This window comes from Drosophila mojavensis, unplaced genomic scaffold (assembly GCF_018153725.1).
Source record: "Drosophila mojavensis isolate 15081-1352.22 unplaced genomic scaffold, ASM1815372v1 contig_74, whole genome shotgun sequence".
Classification (NCBI taxonomy): Eukaryota; Metazoa; Arthropoda; class Insecta; order Diptera; family Drosophilidae; genus Drosophila; species Drosophila mojavensis.
This window is the reverse complement of record NW_025318899.1, coordinates 25,595,024-25,614,662: the sequence shown is the minus strand read 5'-3', so window position 1 is coordinate 25,614,662 and position 19,639 is coordinate 25,595,024. Positions and strand designations below refer to the sequence as shown.

General features: G+C 40.6%; 2 protein-coding genes across 6 annotated transcripts; both read right to left on the bottom strand.

Moving 5' to 3' along the window:
• Positions 1-6,355: 6,355 nt before the first annotated feature.
• Positions 6,356-10,913, bottom strand: LOC6583606 (adenylyl cyclase X E). 5 transcript variants are annotated; one of them, XM_002009236.4, is made up of 12 exons: positions 10,774-10,911; positions 10,556-10,696; positions 10,338-10,497; positions 9,503-10,277; positions 8,894-8,994; positions 8,532-8,841; positions 8,009-8,477; positions 7,585-7,946; positions 7,440-7,534; positions 7,227-7,378; positions 7,031-7,172; positions 6,356-6,973 (listed from the first exon to the last, which is right to left on the bottom strand). In XM_002009236.4, exons 1-12 carry the CDS (start codon positions 10,828-10,830, stop codon positions 6,477-6,479), a joined length of 3,261 nt encoding a protein of 1,086 aa, XP_002009272.2. In that variant the 5' UTR covers positions 10,831-10,911; the 3' UTR covers positions 6,356-6,476. The 5 variants fall into 5 exon arrangements, 4 of the variants coding, with proteins under 4 accessions (XP_002009272.2, XP_015018449.1, XP_015018448.1 ...); XM_015162963.3 differs by having other exon boundaries at positions 8,532-8,835; XM_015162962.3 differs by having other exon boundaries at positions 10,556-10,693; positions 10,774-10,910.
• Positions 10,914-12,755: 1,842 nt separating this feature from the next.
• On the bottom strand, positions 12,756-13,261 carry LOC122757618. The gene is made up of 2 exons (XM_044010331.1): positions 13,106-13,261; positions 12,756-13,040 (listed from the first exon to the last, which is right to left on the bottom strand). Exons 1-2 carry the CDS (start codon positions 13,259-13,261, stop codon positions 12,756-12,758), a joined length of 441 nt encoding a protein of 146 aa, XP_043866266.1.
• Positions 13,262-19,639: the final 6,378 nt, after the last annotated feature.

The window sequence follows — 19,639 nt, the reverse complement described above, 5'->3', positions numbered from 1 at the left end:
GGCGTAAAAATTATTTTTGGGTCATCGATAGAGGTAACTTAACTCTCTAAATTTGAAGCTTTTAGCTATTATACTTTAGGAGATATCAACTTTTGCGGTTTGCCACGCCCCCTGTGGGCAGACATATATCCGACAAAACTTTTTGGTCTTAGGTGATCAGCCCGAGTATATATACAAAATTTGAGGTCTCTGGCATCAATAGTGTCCAAAATAGAGAATTTAAAAAATCACTATATCTTCAGGTCCGATTTGCCACGCCCCTAAAAGGCGTAGACTTATAAATTGTCTTTTGACTTTATAGAATCATAACATTAGCTGACGTGCAAAATTTCAGCATTCTAGGTTTACAACTTTAGGAGATACAGTTTTAGCCGATTTGCCACGCCCCCAATGGGCGGAGATATATCCGCCATAGCTCGTGATCTTGAGTGGTCGATGCGGATCTATATTCCAAATTTCAGCTTTCTAGCTCTTTAACTAACATGATTTCTGGTATATCAGAAAATGCATTTTCCAATTTGCCACGCCCCTAGTGGGCGGATCGGGAAAATTTTAACACTTTACAAATCGGAGATATACACGAGTATGTGTTCCAAATTTCAAGTCTCTAGCTTCAATAGCGCCGAAATAGATTGCGTTCATACGGACAGACGGACAGACGGACGGACAGCAAGACGGACATTGCACAAAACCAATATACTGATTCACTTTCGTGAATGAGTATAATAATCAAATATTTGGCCAATTAACAAACGCACGTGCAGCAGCTACAACAGCATCGTATGCGTGTGCACACATACATTCAAACTTCTTCTAGAAACAATCGTTGAATCAGATCAGCTGTTAGTTTCGTTTAGTTTTGGTAGATGGCGCTGCAGCAGTGAATCTATTTGTGTTTTGCCAGCGCCACTTGCAGAAGTGAGGTGGCGTAGTGTGTTAGCTGCATGACGCTTGATCGAGAAGTCGCGGTTCGAATCCCGATCGGTGCAGCTGATGTTAATTTTTTTTAATTGTTTCAAAATATTTTATATTTTCATAAATGAGCTTAATTTATATTTTTAAATACACCGAAATTGAAATTTTAACCATACTTAATGTGCGTTTTTAATAGTTTGGTTATTCTAGCAGATTCTTAGAATCACATCAGCAGTTAGTTTCGTTTAGTTTTGGTAAATGGCGCAGCAGCAGTGAATCTATTTGAGTTTTGCCACCACCACTTGGCGAAGTGAGGTGGCGTAGTGTGTTAGCTGCATGACGATCGATCGAGAAGTCGCGGTTCAAATCCCGATCGGTACAACTGATATTAACTTTTTTAATTGTTTCAAAATATTTTTATATTTTATTAAATGAGTTTGGTATTTTATTTATATTTTTAAATACATCGAAATTGAAATTTCAGACATACTAAATGGGCATTTTTATACTCATTCACGAAAGTGAAGACGAGCTATGGCGGATATATCTCCGCCCATTGGGGGTGTGGCAAATCGGATAAAACTGTATCTCCTAAAGTTGTAAACCTAGGATGCTGAAATTTTGCACGTCAGCTAATGCTATGATTCTTTAAAGTCTGAAAACAAAATTATAAGTCTACGCCTTTTAGGGGCGTGGCAAATCGGACCTGAAGATATAGTGATTTTTTATATTCTGCTTTATTTTGGACACTATTGATGCCAGAGAACTCCAATTTTGTATGTATACTCGGGTTAATCACCCAAGACCAAAAAGTTTTGTCGGATATATGTCCGCCCACAGGGGGCGTGGCAAACAGCAAAAGTTTATATCTCCTAAAGTATAATAGCTACTAGCTTTAAATTTGGATAGTTGAGTTACTGGTAGCCTCCTCTATCGATGCCTCAAAAAATAATTTTTACGCCTCTTTAGGGGCGTGGCATATCGAAAAATACCCTGTAATTTTCACATTTTTTGAGCGTAAGAATTCAAAATTTGCATTTAGGTTACCGGTTTCTCGTTCTAAGAACTGGCTAAAAATGAGGAGCCTACGCCCAGTAGGGGCGTGGCAAATCGAAAAAACCTGTATATTCTATAGTATTAGAGCGAAACTTAACTAATAAATTGTTGATGGGATGTGAATGAGTATTCCGCAGTCGGTAACGCCCGACTGCAACGTTCTCACTTGTTATTTGTTGAGTTCAGGGTAGTATCTAGTCGAGCACTCTCGACTAGAGTTTTCTTACTTGTTTAATATCTGAACTAGGTTATTTTCTGTGAGCTCTTGTCTAGTTATTAGATGTCTATGGAAAGTTGGGAAAGGAATTTGGAATTTATAGTCGTCTGTGTTTGCTTTGATTAAGAATATTTGATTCTTGAATACGTTTATCGGGACCTCCATACTAGGTATTAGGTTATGACTTGAACTTTATGCGCTATGCTGAGTGGATGTTACTGAATTGATTTGGTTTACTATGGGTATTCTTGACAATGCGTCTGCTACTGTGTTATCCCTGCCTGGTTTATAAAGGAGTTCATAATCAAACTCTTCTAGGTACGTTTTCCATCGTTTGATTCGAGCGTTGCCATTCCAACTGCTAAGCGAATGTGTAAGTGGTTGATGGTCTGTGTATATTTTTACTTTTGCCTTACCGTAAAGGTAATTTTTGAGGGCTTTTAGTGCCCAAATAATCGCCAACATTTCTTTTTCATTAGTGGCATAATTTTCTTCAGATTTTGACAGTGTTCTTGAAAGGAAGTATATGGGTCGTTTATTCTGAGATAAGACTGCTCCAATTGCATAATTGGATGCGTCTGTTGTTAATTGAAATTCCTTATTAAAGTCTGGGTATTGTAAAATGACTTCATTGGATATTAGAGCGTTTTTGATTTTATCAAAGGGATCAATGGCTTCTTGATTGAGATTAATTAGTTTTTTGAAGACTGGCTTTTGGACACTCGTCCATCCTCCCCTCTTAAAAGAGAGCTAAGTGGTTTTGCCAACTTAGCGAAATCTCTTATGAACCTTCTATAGTAGCTAGAGAGTCCAAGGAAAGATCTCAAATCTTTGAGTGTTTTTGGATAGGGATACTTGGCTATGGTTGCTATTTTGTCTGGGTTAGTCTCGACGCCTTTATCTGAGATGACAAAGCCGATAAATTCTACTTTGTCTTTAAAGAACTCGCATTTGTCTAACTGACATTTCATGTTAGCTTCTTGAAGAGTTCGAAAAGTTGTGTCAAGATTTTCTGCATGTGCATCTTGCCGATATGATCACGAAGAATGTCATCTAACGCCCTTTGAAAAATAGAAGGTGCGTTTTTCAGACCGAAAGGGAGTCGTGTAAACTCGTATTTTCCGTTGTTTACGGAGAAGGCGGTCTTTTCAATATCTGCTTCTTTTAATGGAATTTGGTGGAAACCACTTTTTAAGTCAAGCACTGAAATAATTTTATTATTCCCAAGTTGTGCTAGTACTTCGTTTATTTTTGGAATAGGGTACTTGTCTGCTATTGTTTCTTTATTAAGCTTTCTGTAATCAATAACCATTCTATACTTTTTCTCTTGGGAAGCATCCATTTTTTTGGGAACAATCCACCCGGGTGAATTGTAGGGTGATCGGGATGGGCGAATAATTCCGTCCTCTAAAAGTTCTCGTATTTGTTTATGGACTTCGTCTTTTAAAGACATTGGGAATTGGTAAAATTTTGAATATATGGGTGAATCTGTCTTGGTTCGAATTTCTTCTTTTACGTTTGTTGTGTAGGTTAATTTTTCGTTTGGGGTGGCAAATAAATTGGGGTATTTCGTAACTAACTGTTTTAATCTTTGTTTCTGTTCGCTAGTCATGTTATCTGTCCGTGGTATGACAGTTTTAACTGCCTCGATTTTTTTCTGTCTAAGGGGTATAAATATGGTATCTTTAATTATTAATTGATTTTTGCTGCTATGGATTACAGCGTCTAGTTCTTTAAGGCTGTCGTTGCCCAGAATTGCGTCAAATGCTTTTAACGTAGGTAATAGGAAAAATTTTACTTGGATATCTTGTCTGTCAAAGAGATTAGCGATTTTATGGTGAGGTTTTTTTATATTTCCGCCGACTGTTACGGCTTCGAAAGGCTTTCGATTGGGAATCGGGTTAGAAACTAGTTTGGGCTGTTGTTGTAGCTTTCGATGGTCTGTCCGTATTCTTCCATACTTATGGAAGCGTTGTGGTAGTCATTGTCTGGATATTCCTCTCCCGTTTGAATATTAAAATTTCTTTGTCTTTTATCTGTTGTATTTGCTATTGGTGGGGGTCTTTTCCCTGGTTCAAAATTTGGCCTGTTCATGTAATTTACCATCCGTGTTTGGATGCTTTTGTCAACGTCCATTGGTTCGGGGCGTGGCTGTGGTTTGGGTGCTAATGGTCGGGGCGGTACGTTTGTCTGATGAGGTTGCGTTTGGTAATATTGTTATCTATGGTATTGGTGTCCCTGATTCATGGTATTTGGCCATGCATGTTGCATTGGCACTTGAGCTCTGAAACCAATTGGTACAGTTCTCATCATCTGAGGGGGATTTTGTGCGTATTGAACCATACGCGGTGGTAACATGGGTGGTGTTGCGTTTCGGGCTACGCTTTTGTGACCTGTTTGATGGCTTTTATTGAAGGCTATGTTTGTTCTATAGCTCTGATTTTCTAATTTTAAACATAAATGGAGGGCTGAGGGAAGGTCTGCTGGTTCCTTTATGCTAAGAATATGTGGCAAGTCTCCTCTCAAACCTCTGATAAAAGTGTCTAATGCTTTTTCCCTGTACATTTTCGTCATGAGTATTTCTGACTCTCTATTGAGTTCCATACATCCTACCTTGTTCAGTATTAAAGTCAGCTGGTTATAGACAACCTGATAAAACTGTTCTACTGTCTGGTTGTTGCCCTGTATTAACATAGTCATCTCGTATTCTAATGTATTTATATCTCTTTTATCTGCATAGTGCAGTGTGAGACACTTGGAGATGGCATTCCAATTAAGGGGTACATTGTACGATTCGAGGGCCGCGTCGGCTTGGCCGATGATCTTATTTCTCACGGTATGCAAAATGCCATAGTACATTGGTGATCCAACTTGGCTTGCATATATGGAGAGTATGCGATCCACACTCTTTTTCCATGAGCTAAATTATGTTTTTATGTTTACAGGTGGATTTCTGATTGAATTTATTGATGTTAGTGTTAGTTTATGATTACCATTAGTACAACTTAATTTCTATAAATAAATTTTTATTTTAAATTTTTTTTTTTTTTTTTTAATTTAAATTTTTTATTTTTATTTTATATTAAGACCAGTTGCTGGTTTTTCCCTTCTACTTTGGAGGGTCCCTTGGGAATCGCAAAGTTGGGTTATTTTATACTACTATTGTAGTCACTTTAAATTTGATCGCTTTACGCTTTTTTATTTTTTGTGTTTTCTTAATATTTTATTTTTCTCTTTATTTTACTCAAAATTTTTCTTAAATTTTCTTAAACTTGTTTAACTTTTATTTTTCTCAAAAAATTTTTCTTATATTTTATTACACTTATTTAATTTTGATTTTTCTTAAATTTTCTTATATTGTATTACACTTGTTCGTTTTAGTTTTGTTAGTTTCGTATTCTTATATTTCTAACTTACAATAATGATGATGTGGCGGTCTTCACTGCTGATCCGGATTTCATCCTTTTTGGCTGTTCCTACTGGGGATCCTGCGACCAGACTCCGTTGAAGTATCCTGTGGGCGGACCGTACAGGATTACCGTCCACCGATGGGCAATCGAACGATTCGAACGTTCCAGACTACCTTTAAGGAATTTCACTGAACGTCGAAGTTACGCGACGTGAGTTGCTTTAGTGATTTTCGGTCGCGCTCGTACAGGCGTTTTGCTGTGTTGTAACGCGATCGAATTTTCGTTTTATTTAAACCGACTCTGCTTTTAACTTGCAGTATCACGCACGTACTAAACGTTTTGCTGTATTGCGCGCGAAGCCGGTCCCTGCTCGGGTGCCAGTTAAGTTCTTTCTTTATTTAAACGGTAAAAAAAGATGTTTTGATATTTTACTGCTTAAATGCAGTCCGTTTTATTCAAGAACAAATTTGCAACTAAATTACTTAATTCTATCCCTAGTTGAGCTGTGGTTCAGTCGACGACGTTGGCGTTGTTGAACCGTTGTGCAATTCTTCTTAGAATTGCTGGAGCTCTGGTTGGCGTGTGCAGGAAGTCCGCTAGACATTGTGTCAGCAGTTTTGGCTTATTGGTCTGATCAGCTTGTTACGTTTTATTTGCGTTGCAACAATTCCCATTGGGTTTTGTTGCAATGTAGAATATTTTTGTTTTTAACGTGAAGAATATATTTGTTGTTAACTTATATCAAGAACTGCATAAATACTTTTCATATCATTAATTTATTTAATTTCACTTATTACTTATTTTATTTACTACTTTACGGAAAATGTTATGACCTTCAAGTCGAATATAATTTTCTGACCGGAAAATCCTACAAAAGTCTAATTTGATTCTGATTCGACAGCAATCGAATCATAGCTCTCCTGGGTATAATTGAATTCGTAGTTTGCGTCGATGTCTACAAAATAAGTCGGCAGTATGCCTTGGCCCTTGACGTAGGTCATACCACGGTACTTGCATTCAATACCATATTTCTTAAGTATAAGTGCCGTATTCTGAGTAACGTGTATTTTGCCAGCAACGCCGGTGGAGTCCATTCGCGAAGCCATGTTAGCAGCATGGCCCCAAATATCATACTGCACCTGAGAAGCCCCCACCACCCCAGCCATCACCTCTCCACTAGATATCCCAATGCTCATGTCGGCATTAAATACATCACGATCAATCGGAATGTTCCTATAATCATTGTTGCACACCCAAAGCGTCCGCATCAGATCCAATGCAAAAGTTGTGAGCACAAATACCACTTCTTCCTTTTCGTCGGTTATGGAATAGTGTTTCTTTTGAAAAGCCGCGAGAAGGAGACGTGCACGTTGGACTGCAATAGAATAGATACTTAAGTGATAACAATAGACCTTATATCTTAATCATGTACCTTCCTGGATAAGAGAGTCATGGCTCCGTGTTTCGTTTTTTATATTTAGACCAATCTGTACATCCAAGCCACAGGCTGCCATATACGTAGAGCCCACAATTTTGATTTTCTCTACTCGATATTTGTCCCTATAATAGGACAACTAAAACAGAAATATTAAAAGCTGCCAATTGAATTGGTGTTGTACAGATCTTACAATTTGGTCGAATTCGGAAATAATCTCATTGAGAACTCGTAAATTAGGCAAAGTTAATTCGAAGTTTTTGAGGGAAGCGAACATAACAGCCACCATATCGTAGCTCTCATAATAAAGCTCGTGTTTGGCCAACGAAGTCAGGTAGACATTGACTGCAATAAATGATGTATTCATAACTATTCAATATGAAAATTAAATAAGCAACTTTCGTACCAACATGGGCTGGCAAAATGTTGTGCAATAAAATTGTTATCGATTGGGCAGCTATACGGGAATCATCCTGTTTTTTTATTAGCTCCACACTCCATCTAAATAGAATGTTTGTATTATGGAATTAACATGTAAGTTCTTGACTCACTTGTAATTGATTTTATTATCGAATTCCGTCTGTCGCTCCTTGAAAAATATAACTAACAAAGTAACTAAAATCAATAGGCAGTGTGCGTATTCTGGTAGAAAATATGGGTTGGTTGTCAAACTGGTGTGTACAACATACTCATATTGATAAAACATGATGATTAAATAGCTGATAGCCTCTAGCAAGCCAATAAATATTCTCATGTTAAACGGAATTCGTGTAAATATTATACTCATCATTATAATTAGACACACCATACACGTCAGGGTCCACGGGGCGAAGCACATCATAAAATCAGGCTCGTACTTGTACTGTATGCTGTCGATATGCATTAACTGGAATTCATCCCGATCACAATCATTCTAAATAAAATAAATTTATTGTTATGATTGCTGTTGTCCAATCAAAATGTTTAGTTACCAACCAGCATAAGAGCAATAATACAAAAGTAAGATATAATGAAGTACATATATATACCGATGCGATTGATGAGACTGCGCTGTAAACTATCAGCGATTTTAAATAAGAAGCAGGTGAAAGGTGAGTATGTGTGTAACATTGTGGAATAGCGCCAATGGCAGATCTTCTTATACCAAGTTATAAATAACAGCATGGATAACGTAATTATAAGAACTATATCCACATAAACTGAGAAGTTGTCCTTTTTTTGGTTATAAAATAGTTGTACGTATATAAGAGTCATACCGCAGCACCAGGCTAGAAGAACACTGTATTTCAACATATAGTCGGGTTGGTGGATATACTTATATTCCAGTCGGGAATCATGAAAATGCAATAAAAAACTTCCAATTTCTGACTTGGCCGTAGTTGACTTTCCTTTTTGTTCTTTTTTGTGTTTAAAATTAAATATTTCATACACGACTTCTTTAAGTCTGTTTAAAGACATAATTTTAATGTGCAATGAGGTTAAATAAAATGACTCTTACCCTTTGGGACCAAGCGGCATCTTTTTCAATTCTTCATCTAAAGATAGCCCATTGTCATTTGTCTCTTTTATAGAGCATGTTGAGCCAAGATACTCAAAAGATTTAAATTCATTTGTTTTATTTTCATCAATACCGGTAATAAGGAATGTGACAACATTGAACTTGCGAAGGAAATGATCTTTGCGTGCTGTATCGGTGCCAGGATATACTTTGTACCTGTCGTCTGTCATTTGCAGAGTTCTTTCGCTAACATGAATTTGACCAGGCATACCAGTTGATTCCAATTGATTCGCAATTAAGACATCTGTACCTAATAAAATAATATATATAAACAACTGGAGGTTGGTGTAAATTTTGCTTACCCCAAATATCATATTGTAGTTTCGCTGCCCCTAGGACACCAGCAAACAATTCTCCCGAATGCACACCCACACGCATGTCGACGTCAATTTTTACTTTGTCTCTAAAATGTAGATAGATAGATAGATAGGTCAGAAGCTTAAAATCCTATTCGAAATACCCTATACTCAACCCGAATTGCATTTTCAAGCATTCTATACTGCTCGTATTTATGAACACATATACAATAACACCTGTGTTTTCAAATGTAGATGCACAAATAAATGTTCTTAAGTATATGAGTATAGAATATTAGGACTTACATTTTTAAAACTTCTTGTAAGTCAAAGAAAAACTTTATTTAAAAATTAAATATTCGTTCCCAAGAACTTTTAATAATTGAATGTTATTAACAGTTTGAAACAACCCTAATATAGTCCTATTATAGCTGAAGGTACGAGTAAAAATACGAGTTTTTAGTCTTTTAGTTACCAAGGTCGATGCAGCCATACAAATAACTACACGAATGGACATGGCTGTTTCTGAATCTACCACGTCTACACTTTTATATAACAAGTATATAGCATAATAGTGTAACATAAAGAAGAATCGTTATCTTCCTTGGTACTAACCGAATTTCTCGAATACTATCGATCATACAAAGACCTAAATCCACGCAGCATTTGGCATGGTTAGGATCTGGGTTTATAAGACCCGCTACACAATAGTAGCAGTCTCCTAAGAATTTGATTCGCTGCACAGCATACTTGGAAGCAGCCTTATCAAATCTGGCATATAAAGCGTGCAGTAAAGCGATAAGCCTCTTAACGGGTAACTTTGTGGTTAACATGGTGTAGTTAACTATATCTGCATACAGAATAGTGACGTCTGTATGAATTTGAATGGATATAATTCGACATGTTCTCCTGATAGAGGGCATTTTGTGTTGCTTTTCCATGGATTCAAGTCGCTTTCGAATATCATCTTGAATGGGCTCTGCTATCTGCGGTGGCAGTATGCTATGCAAAAATACTCTTTCCTGCGCACGTGCGCTCCTTAACGTAGTATCCTCCATTACATACTGATGTCGATCAAGGAGCGAGGCGCGCACAACTATCTCGCGCATTACGCGAAAATAGGTACCCATCATATTTAGGCAAATATAGTTGCATAACTCAACAATAAATTGGTTGAAACGTGTCGTATAACCCATTTTTTTTCGGTGCTCAACGCCAAGATAGAATCCAAAGTAAGTTATATACGTTATAGTCACAGAAAACGCAAGCATCGTCGCAAGCACATATGGAATCGGGAAAAACATATAAATCATTAATATAATGTATACATCAAAGATTGTTTCCAATATCCAATCACTATTTCGATTATGGAAATAATTAAGCAGCAGATCTGAATAAGTGATATTAATATTTATAATGTTAAATAATAAAAAATAAAAAAGATACCAACCAACTGAAACAATAGCCATCACGGCAATCATCGATGTAAGGGACATCATAAATTTATGTCTCATCACAAATTCCACATTTATGTTAGGCCACATTACTGCAATGATGACAGCGGTCAATGCTACATAGCAGAAAACGTCTATATATATTAAATCCAGGTACTGTGCACACAGATAATTTATCAATCATTATTTAAACAATGCAGAGCCACCCTCTCACCACACAGGTCGTCAATAACAAAGTGCAATGCAATATTGTGAAAAACAAATGCAGCATAAGAAACACGCCGACGTAGTTAGCCCGGAGACGCATCTGGTGAGCATCGAATTTATCTTCAATACCCGCATCTTTACACTTCTTCTGAAAATGTTGGAGTTTGTATATATATATAAATATAATACAGTTGGTGGCATTCATTAATTTAGAATGTGGGGTACCGTTAAAAATCCATAGTCCCATTTTATTTCCTTTGTATAATTCAATTGACAAATCATTTTTTAAAAATAAAAAATATCAACATAATAATAGGAAAAAAAAAACAAACAAACAAACCAAAAAACTAATTATTCAAAGAGTAGATGATATAATAGTTCTAAACAGAAAAAAAACACATATTCAAGGAGTAGGTGATACAGTAATTTGAAAAATATATAATGATGCAGGCCGAATTGGCATGGGCAGGAAATGCATCAGCCGCTAGGTCCGCAGTTTCTTATAAGCTGAATATGATATTTTTATTTTAGCGTAAATTTATTTGTCGTTAACTCTTCCCCGTTTGATTTACTCTTGTCCTCAAGTGGTTTTCTAAAGGAATGGGAGATTTTGGTTTTCGGGTTTCCGCATGTTTATTATCGTTGCGATGTTTTTGGCGCATGTCTGTTTCTGGTCAAGTTGTAGGATGACTTCCTTATCATCAGATGTAATAAGAAACTGATGGCGGTTATAAACAGAGTGATGAATGCACTTGGATCTTTTGCATGACTTTGATGTTGTTGACGTGCAACTCCTCGAGTGCCTTCAATGAGAGAATTCTTATGCGTTCGCTTTCCATTGATGTTATCTGTATTATCGGACTTTCACGTTTCATTACTGAGACCTCGATATTACTAAAGGTTTTTCCATTGATAACTAAGGTCTCGTTCCAAAAACTTAACAAGTACGAGCATCTTAGATACTTCCTTCTTTCTGGCTTTCGATGGTTGCCTTGAAGCCGTTTAGTAGGATTAATCCATCGTCGATTTCTTCTAGTTCTGGGACGTGGTGCATTGCTAAAGTCGCACAGTGATAATCTTAGATATACAACTATCTCTAGTTCAGTTAATAATTTTTGTTTTATCGCAAATTTGTTTGTTATTAAAGTTCTTGCAGTTATTTAATATACCATAGAGCTCGTTTTTAGACTCATTCATGAAAGTGAAATGAGTATATTGGTTTTGTGCAATGTCCGTCTTGATGTCCGTCCGTCCGTCCGTCTGTCCGTCTGTCCGTATGAACGCAATCTATATACATACTCGTGTATATCTCCGATTTATAGTGTTAAAATTTTCCCGATCCTCCCACTAGGGGCGTGACAAATCGGAAAATGCATTTTCCGACATACCAGAAAGCATATTTGTTGACGAGCTTGTAAGCTGAAATTTGGTATGTAGGTCCGCGGCAACCACCCAAGATCACGAGCTATGGCGGATATATCTCCGCCCATTGGGGGCGTGGCAAATCGAATAAAACCGTATCTCCAAGAGTTTTACAGATAGAGCGCTGAAATTTTGCACGTCAGCTAATGTTATGATTCTTCAAAGTCTAAAGATAAAATTTCATGTCTACGCCCATTAGGGGCGTGGCAAATCGGACCTGAAGATATAGTGATTTTTTTAATTCTGCTATATTTTGGACACTATTGATGCCAGAGACCTCAAATTTTGTGTATATACTCGGGCTGATCACCAAAGACCAAAAAGATATATGTCCGTCCACTGGGGGCGTGGTAAACCGCAAAAGTTTATACCTCCTGAAGAATAATAGCTAGATGCTTCAAATTTATATAGTTAAGTTACCAGTAAGCTCCTCTATTGATGACTCAAAAATCATTTTTACGCCTGTAATTTTCACATTATTTAAGGGTAAGCATTCAAACTTTGCAGTTAGGGTACCGTTATCACGATCTAAGAACTGACCAAAAATGAAGTGTCTACGCCCAGTAAGGGCGTGGCAAATCGGAAAATACTGTATTTTCTACAGTATTAGAGCGAAACTTAACTACTAAATTGTTGATGGGATGTGAATGAGTATTCCGCAGTCGGTAACGCCGACAACAACAACTTTTACAATATGAGTTTAGGTGTGTTTAGGTGGCTAAGGATAGCGCACGATGCTTGTGGGACGGCCGTAAAGCATTGCTTCGCAAGCACTTTGCACTCGCTTAGCTTGGGACAGCTCTTCGCTCGATTCTGCGAAGCTCCATCATGATTCTGGTCGCGAAGGTGCTTATAAGCAAACTTATAAGTTTCCAAGCTGCCTCCGATTCCAACATCACGTTGACCATGTTGTCCGCTTTAATGGAGCGGCCCAATGCTTCTTCCAGACAACGCCTCTCTTCTAGGAAGCGTCCACATTCGAATAAGACATGGTTGGCGTCCTCCACCAGACCTCGTCCGCACCAAGAGCATTCGTCGGTTTCATCGTGGCCAAAGCGCTTTAAGTAGCTCTGAAAGCACCCATGTCCCGAAAGAATCTGTGAAAGATAAAAATTAACCTGTGTTTGCGGTTTACCCATGGCTCAAGCTCCGGGATGAGAGTATAGTTAGTTGAGCTGTTCCACCTTCTTTGCCATCGTGCAATGCTGTTCGTTCTGATATCGTTGCGTCGTATAGGCTCGTGTGCATTCCGTTCCACGGCTTCGGCTTCTAAGTCCTCCAATGTCACCATGCTGGCTATGACGAGCGCCGCGTCGTCAGAGACTGTTCTGAATGCGCAGCAGACTCTGATTGCGCTCAGTCTGTAGGTGGCGCAAATGCCCCGGCTGCAGCTCGGCGTTGTAATCGCTCTTGCCCATGTTGGCGCAGCATAGAGGATGACGGAGGATGACGCTCATTAGAAGGAGGCGTCGTTGCTGTTTTGCTCCCCGCGTGTTAAGCATAATTAAGAAACTAGCTGTGTTGAAGGCGTTCTTAACATCCAGGGTCGCGATGATGCAGTATTGCTTCGTCCCGTGCCTCCATCTGATGCCTTGGATGGCGGAAGTTGCCAGGCAACAACTTTTTCTAGAGTATCTGTTGTTGACCGGGCCTTCCAGAATCCAAATTGATTTGGTGATAGGTCTCCGGCGCTAGCAATAGCAGTCTCCAGTCTAGAGCAGATCAATTTCTCAAACACCTTTCCTATGGTGTCTAAGAGGCAGATCGGTCTGTATGAAGATGGCTCGTCTGGTGGTTTGCCAGCCTTGGGTAGCAATACCAGGTTCTGGGTCTTCCATTTTGCAGGGAACGTCTCTTGTATTAATCATTCGTTGAATAATTCGGCGAACGTACTAGGTTGCAAGGCGAGGGCTAGCTTTAGCGTACGATTTGGGATCCCGTCCGGCCCTGGAGCTGTGTTGGTTCTAAGACCTCTAAGAGCTACTAAGATTTCCTCGTCTGTAACTAAAACAATTTGAGTGCTCGTTGAGCTCTGATCAGCAGCCTCGAACAAAGGGGCATGAATGGAGCTTAATCGTTCTGGAAAGAGCGTTTCCACAATTGATCGATCCATAGGCTGCACCTGTCTACCTGAGTATAGTCTTTTAACTACTATCTTATATGCCCTGCCCCAAGGGTCATATTCGGCTGAGTCCCACAACTCTAAGAAGCATTCTCTTTTGCTTGTCCGAATGGCCTTCTTCAACTGTCTTCTAGCTACCTGGTAAGGTAATTGTTTCTCAAAAAACGTGGACCACCGCGAGCCCATTGGTAGCTTCTTCTCGCCTGGATGCATTTGCGTCGAATGTCACCTATTTGTGCATTCCACCAACACATAGTCTCCTGTTGTCGCGTGAACTGTTTGCGACGTAACATGCTTCTATTGCAGGCACTCTGACTGAAGGTGAACTCGTGGCCAGTGTTGAGCAGTGAAACATCTACTGTTGCGAAGATCTCCCGTAGGATACGGCCTCCGGCATTTGTTGTGTGGCTGCCCCATTCTAACGCCCATGAATTAAAATCTCCTGCTATAATGGCCTTCCGACCCAACATCCTCGGCAAGCTCGTCTAGCACCGTTGTGAATTCACTGAGCTGCATGCTGGCCATACCATATCGGCCACGTACGAACTCATTGAATGACTTAACATCCGAAAGTACATTCGCTGAGTTGCCACATACCCACAACACAGCTTTGCCATTGTCGTCTGTTGCCCATGTTCTATGGGCACTGAGAAAGGTTACGTCTATACATTTTTCCCTTATGGTCTGCTCTAAAAGATCTTGGGCAGCAACACAGTGATTTAAGTTAAGCTGAAGAAACCTTAACATTTCATTTTACGTGCAGCTTCACGGTAGGATGGGCACTTGAAGCTGCCTGCTGAGTGGTCCGTCTGCTTTTCACCTTTCCGGATGCAGAGGCTACATTTTGGTGGCTTAGTGCATGCTTTTGCACTGTGACCCATCTCTCCACACCTGAAACAGACACAGTCGCTGCCGCAGTTTGCTGCCATATGACCGTAATCAAGGCACTTGAAACAGCGTTTAGGCTGATCCACGGCGCGGATACGGCATACAACCCATCCAATTCTGATTTTGGACGGCTAGAGCAGAGTGTTGGCTTTTCCAATTGCTTGCCCATGTTGGCGCAGCATAGAGGATGACGGAGGATGACGCTCATTAGAAGGAGGCGTCGTTGCTGTTTTGCTCCCCGCGTGTTAAGCATAATTAAGAAACTAGCTGTGTTGAAGGCGTTCTTAACATCCAGGGTCGCGATGATGCAGTATTGCTTCGTCCCGTGCCTCCATCTGATGCCTTGGATGGCGGAAGTTGCCAGGCAACAACTTTTTCTAGAGTATCTGTTGTTGACCGGGCCTTCCAGAATCCAAATTGATTTGGTGATAGGTCTCCGGCGCTAGCAATAGCAGTCTCCAGTCTAGAGCAGATCAATTTCTCAAACACCTTTCCTATGGTGTCTAAGAGGCAGATCGGTCTGTATGAAGATGGCTCGTCTGGTGGTTTGCCAGCCTTGGGTAGCAATACCAGGTTCTGGGTCTTCCATTTTGCAGGGAACGTCTCTTGTATTAATCATTCGTTGAATAATTCGGCGAACGTACTAGGTTGCAAGGCGAGGGCTAGCTTTAGCGTACGATTTGGGATCCCGTCCGGCCCTGGAGCTGTGTTGGTTCTAAGACCTCTAAGAGCTACTAAGATTTCCTCGTCTGTAACTAAAACAATTTGAGTGCTCGTTGAGCTCTGATCAGCAGCCTCGAACAAAGGGGCATGAATGGAGCTTAATCGTTCTGGAAAGAGCGTTTCCACAATTGATCGATCCATAGGCTGCACCTGTCTACCTGAGTATAGTCTTTTAACTACTATCTTATATGCCCTGCCCCAAGGGTCATATTCGGCTGAGTCCCACAACTCTAAGAAGCATTCTCTTTTGCTTGTCCGAATGGCCTTCTTCAACTGTCTTCTAGCTACCTGGTAAGGTAATTGTTTCTCAAAAAACGTGGACCACCGCGAGCCCATTGGTAGCTTCTTCTCGCCTGGATGCATTTGCGTCGAATGTCACCTATTTGTGCATTCCACCAACACATAGTCTCCTGTTGTCGCGTGAACTGTTTGCGACGTAACATGCTTCTATTGCAGGCACTCTGACTGAAGGTGAACTCGTGGCCAGTGTTGAGCAGTGCAACATCTACTGTTGCGAAGATCTCCCGTAGGATACGGCCTCCGGCATTTGTTGTGTGGCTGCCCCATTCTAACGCCCATGAATTAAAATCTCCTGCTATAATGGCCTTCCGACCCAACATCCTCGGCAAGCTCGTCTAGCACCGTTGTGAATTCACTGAGCTGCATGCTGGCCATACCATATCGGCCACGTACGAACTCATTGAATGACTTAACATCCGAAAGTACATTCGCTGAGTTGCCACATACCCACAACACAGCTTTGCCATTGTCGTCTGTTGCCCATGTTCTATGGGCACTGAGAAAGGTTACGTCTATACATTTTTCCCTTATGGTCTGCTCTAGAAGATCTTGGGCAGCAACACAGTGATTTAAGTTAAGCTGAAGAAACCTTAACATTTCATTTTACGTGCAGCTTCACGGTAGGATGGGCACTTGAAGCTGCCTGCTGAGTGGTCCGTCTGCTTTTCACCTTTCCGGATGCAGAGGCTACATTTTGGTGGCTTAGTGCATGCTTTTGCACTGTGACCCATCTCTCCACACCTGAAACAGACACAGTCGCTGCCGCAGTTTGCTGCCATATGACCGTAATCAAGGCACTTGAAACAGCGTTTAGGCTGATCCACGGCGCGGATACGGCATACAACCTATCCAATTCTGATTTTGGACGGCTAGAGCAGAGTGTTGGCTTTTCCAATTGGAAGAGTAACTGTAGCTCTTTGCTGTCCACCAAAAGCCGGTCGAAGCGACTTGATAACCTCAATGGGGAGTGAGCTATCCTTCAACTCTGCCCTAATTGACTCCAAGATCTCCTCTTTGCTCGCTAACTCATCTAGGTCACGAATCTCAATTTGAGCCGATTCGGTAAGTGTCTTAACTACCGCTCGGTCACCCAAGGCCTTACCTACAGCTTTGTGAAGGGCCTCAGCACTATGCTCCGGCTTTCTGCTCAGTTGCAACAAAAGGTCCCCTTTAGCTGTCTTCCTAATGCCTTGAACGTCGCCGTTCAGATGCTTTAGATTTGGGTCGGTCTTGACTACACGAAGCATGTCCGCATAGCTGCAACCACCCACGCCTGAAATCGCGATTGCGTCACTTCTGGGTCGTTTTTGCATGGGCTTGCGTCCTTTAACGACTGTCCAGCTGTTCGGGTTTGTCTGTCAACCTGCCTGATTTGAACTTTCAGCTGTAGCCCGTAGAGCAATTGACTCTTTTGGGTTCGCTGCGCCTTTATTGGGCCTCGGCTTTTGGCACTCAGCCACTGGGGACTGATTAAAGGTCCACGGCTGCGGCAGCGCCCTCTGTTGTTGCTGCGGTGATCGCTGCAACGAGGAACGACGCGCGAAAGCTTGCAGCTCGTCCTCCATCTTGGCATCCATTTTTTGCTCCGACTACAACGACGTGAAGCCTGTAGTGGGCAATGGCTACTAATAAAATTTGAGTTTACAGACCGCAGTATCTTAAACTCAGCTTAACTACAGCAAGAGCCCGAAAGTATGCACTACTTTTAGTAACTGCGTCTTCACTCCAGATGTTAGGTTGCTGTCTTTGCTAAGACTTAGCAACTCACCAAAGTTAGTGAGCAGCTGATTGTCCGCTGCAATTTCCAGCACTACTTTTCCTGATTATTCCTTGTCTCTCCATTTCTTTGATTTGGTTCCCAGCTTCTTCCCCATGTTTTGGGGGTATCTATATAGTTTGGAATTTAGCTATTCATCGGTAGTCGTTCGTATCTCGTGTTCTATTTCTGTCGTGCTAGTAAGGTCGTCACCCTCTCTAAAAAATAATGTTGCGAATTTTTCGATTATTTTTTGTATTTCTTTTCTTTCTTCCGTATTTAGACGTCCCAGTTGTAAATTTTCTAACGTCGTGTCTGTCTGTTCTAATGTACCTATTTCTTCATATACAAGTTATTTGGATGAGTCTGTCCAACGATGAGTTGATGAGATGATAATCAGTCCCACGATGCTTGATGCTGCGAGGTGGCTGATGAGAGGCGTTATCGGTATTTATAGCTCGATAAAAGGATCTTGGTGCTTTAGCTCAACTGGTACAATGTCCCCGACACAATTGAAACACAAATTGTTTACTCGAATTAATATTTATTGAAAAGCTGGCGTTAGCTTCGGACTCTCAAACAGAACTGATTTTCCGCTCTAAGGCGAGTCGGAAAGAGGCTATTCACAACATACAATTGTCAAGCTTAAGCTACCCACTATAGCTGACACAGCATAAGCTACAATGTCATAGTCGGCAAGCCGACTTCAGTATAAGCGATAACGCCGCTCTTACGACATGCGAAATGGATCAGGTTACCGTCGCTGGCCGCTGCGATCAGGGCACTGTTTAGCCAATGATACATAAAGTCTTAAGTTGCTACGCGCGAGGGGCACTCGTTAACTTAAAACTACGGGCGTCCTCGTTCATCTTGAAGCTGTTGACAATCCTTTGCATTTTCATTGAAGTCTGCCTTCTTCTCAATCCTAGGTAGAGTAGAATGGAACCGCAGCATACGAAGGCTGATCACTACTCCAATGCTGAACCATACCTTTGGCGACCCTGCAGATCTTACTTTTTCTTCTAACTCCTGAATGACGTGAAGATTGTTGTTGTTCATTCCATGGAGGATACTGAGTACCGGATCATGGCTGATGATGTTGATTAATGGGGAAGCCGCTATGCCCGGTAACTTCTCCAGAGCTTCGCGACGATTTGCAAACTTGGTACCGTCTATGATGGCCATGTATTCATAGGTGATGAGATAAGTGTCATTGACCTGTATCTCTGGACCGTCATCGGTGCTAACTCGTGCTGGGCTTTCGTTTATTACCATGATGCCGTCGTCCACATAGGTGATGGGTGCCAGGTGGCTGGGTTGCGTATAGCATTGCGCCTTGCCACCCGCATGCAGAGCCTGTGCGCAGGTATCGCGAGATGCTATCTTGCAAAACGATGTGTGTGTTGTTGGAGTGCAGCTGGAGACCGCCAGGACGTCGTTTTCGTATTCCGCTACGGTATCGTCTTGGAGTTGAAGAACGGTGTGCTCATGTGAAACCTGAAGAATGATGACCTTTTTACATACAGATTTAATTCTAGGGTAATTTATTAGTACATGGATTATGTTCTCGGACTGGAGGACTTTAATATTGGATGCTTCCAATAGACTTACTATAGGAACACCTGTGGGATGCTCAACTAATACGGATGTTAAGTCGTCGTGATCAAATATTGTAGGATTAATTGTATTTGATTTAGCAAGTGTGATTGTAAGCATTAAATTTTGAACCTCAGTTATCAACATTCTATTCCTAACCAAAAGTATCTCATATAAATGCGAAGTGTCGATTAGCTCTTTTTTTTTTGTCTTGATTATTTGATTTACTGTATCGGTTAACTGGTTTATTTGTTTTTGGGTTTCTGTATTTATCTCTACCTTTC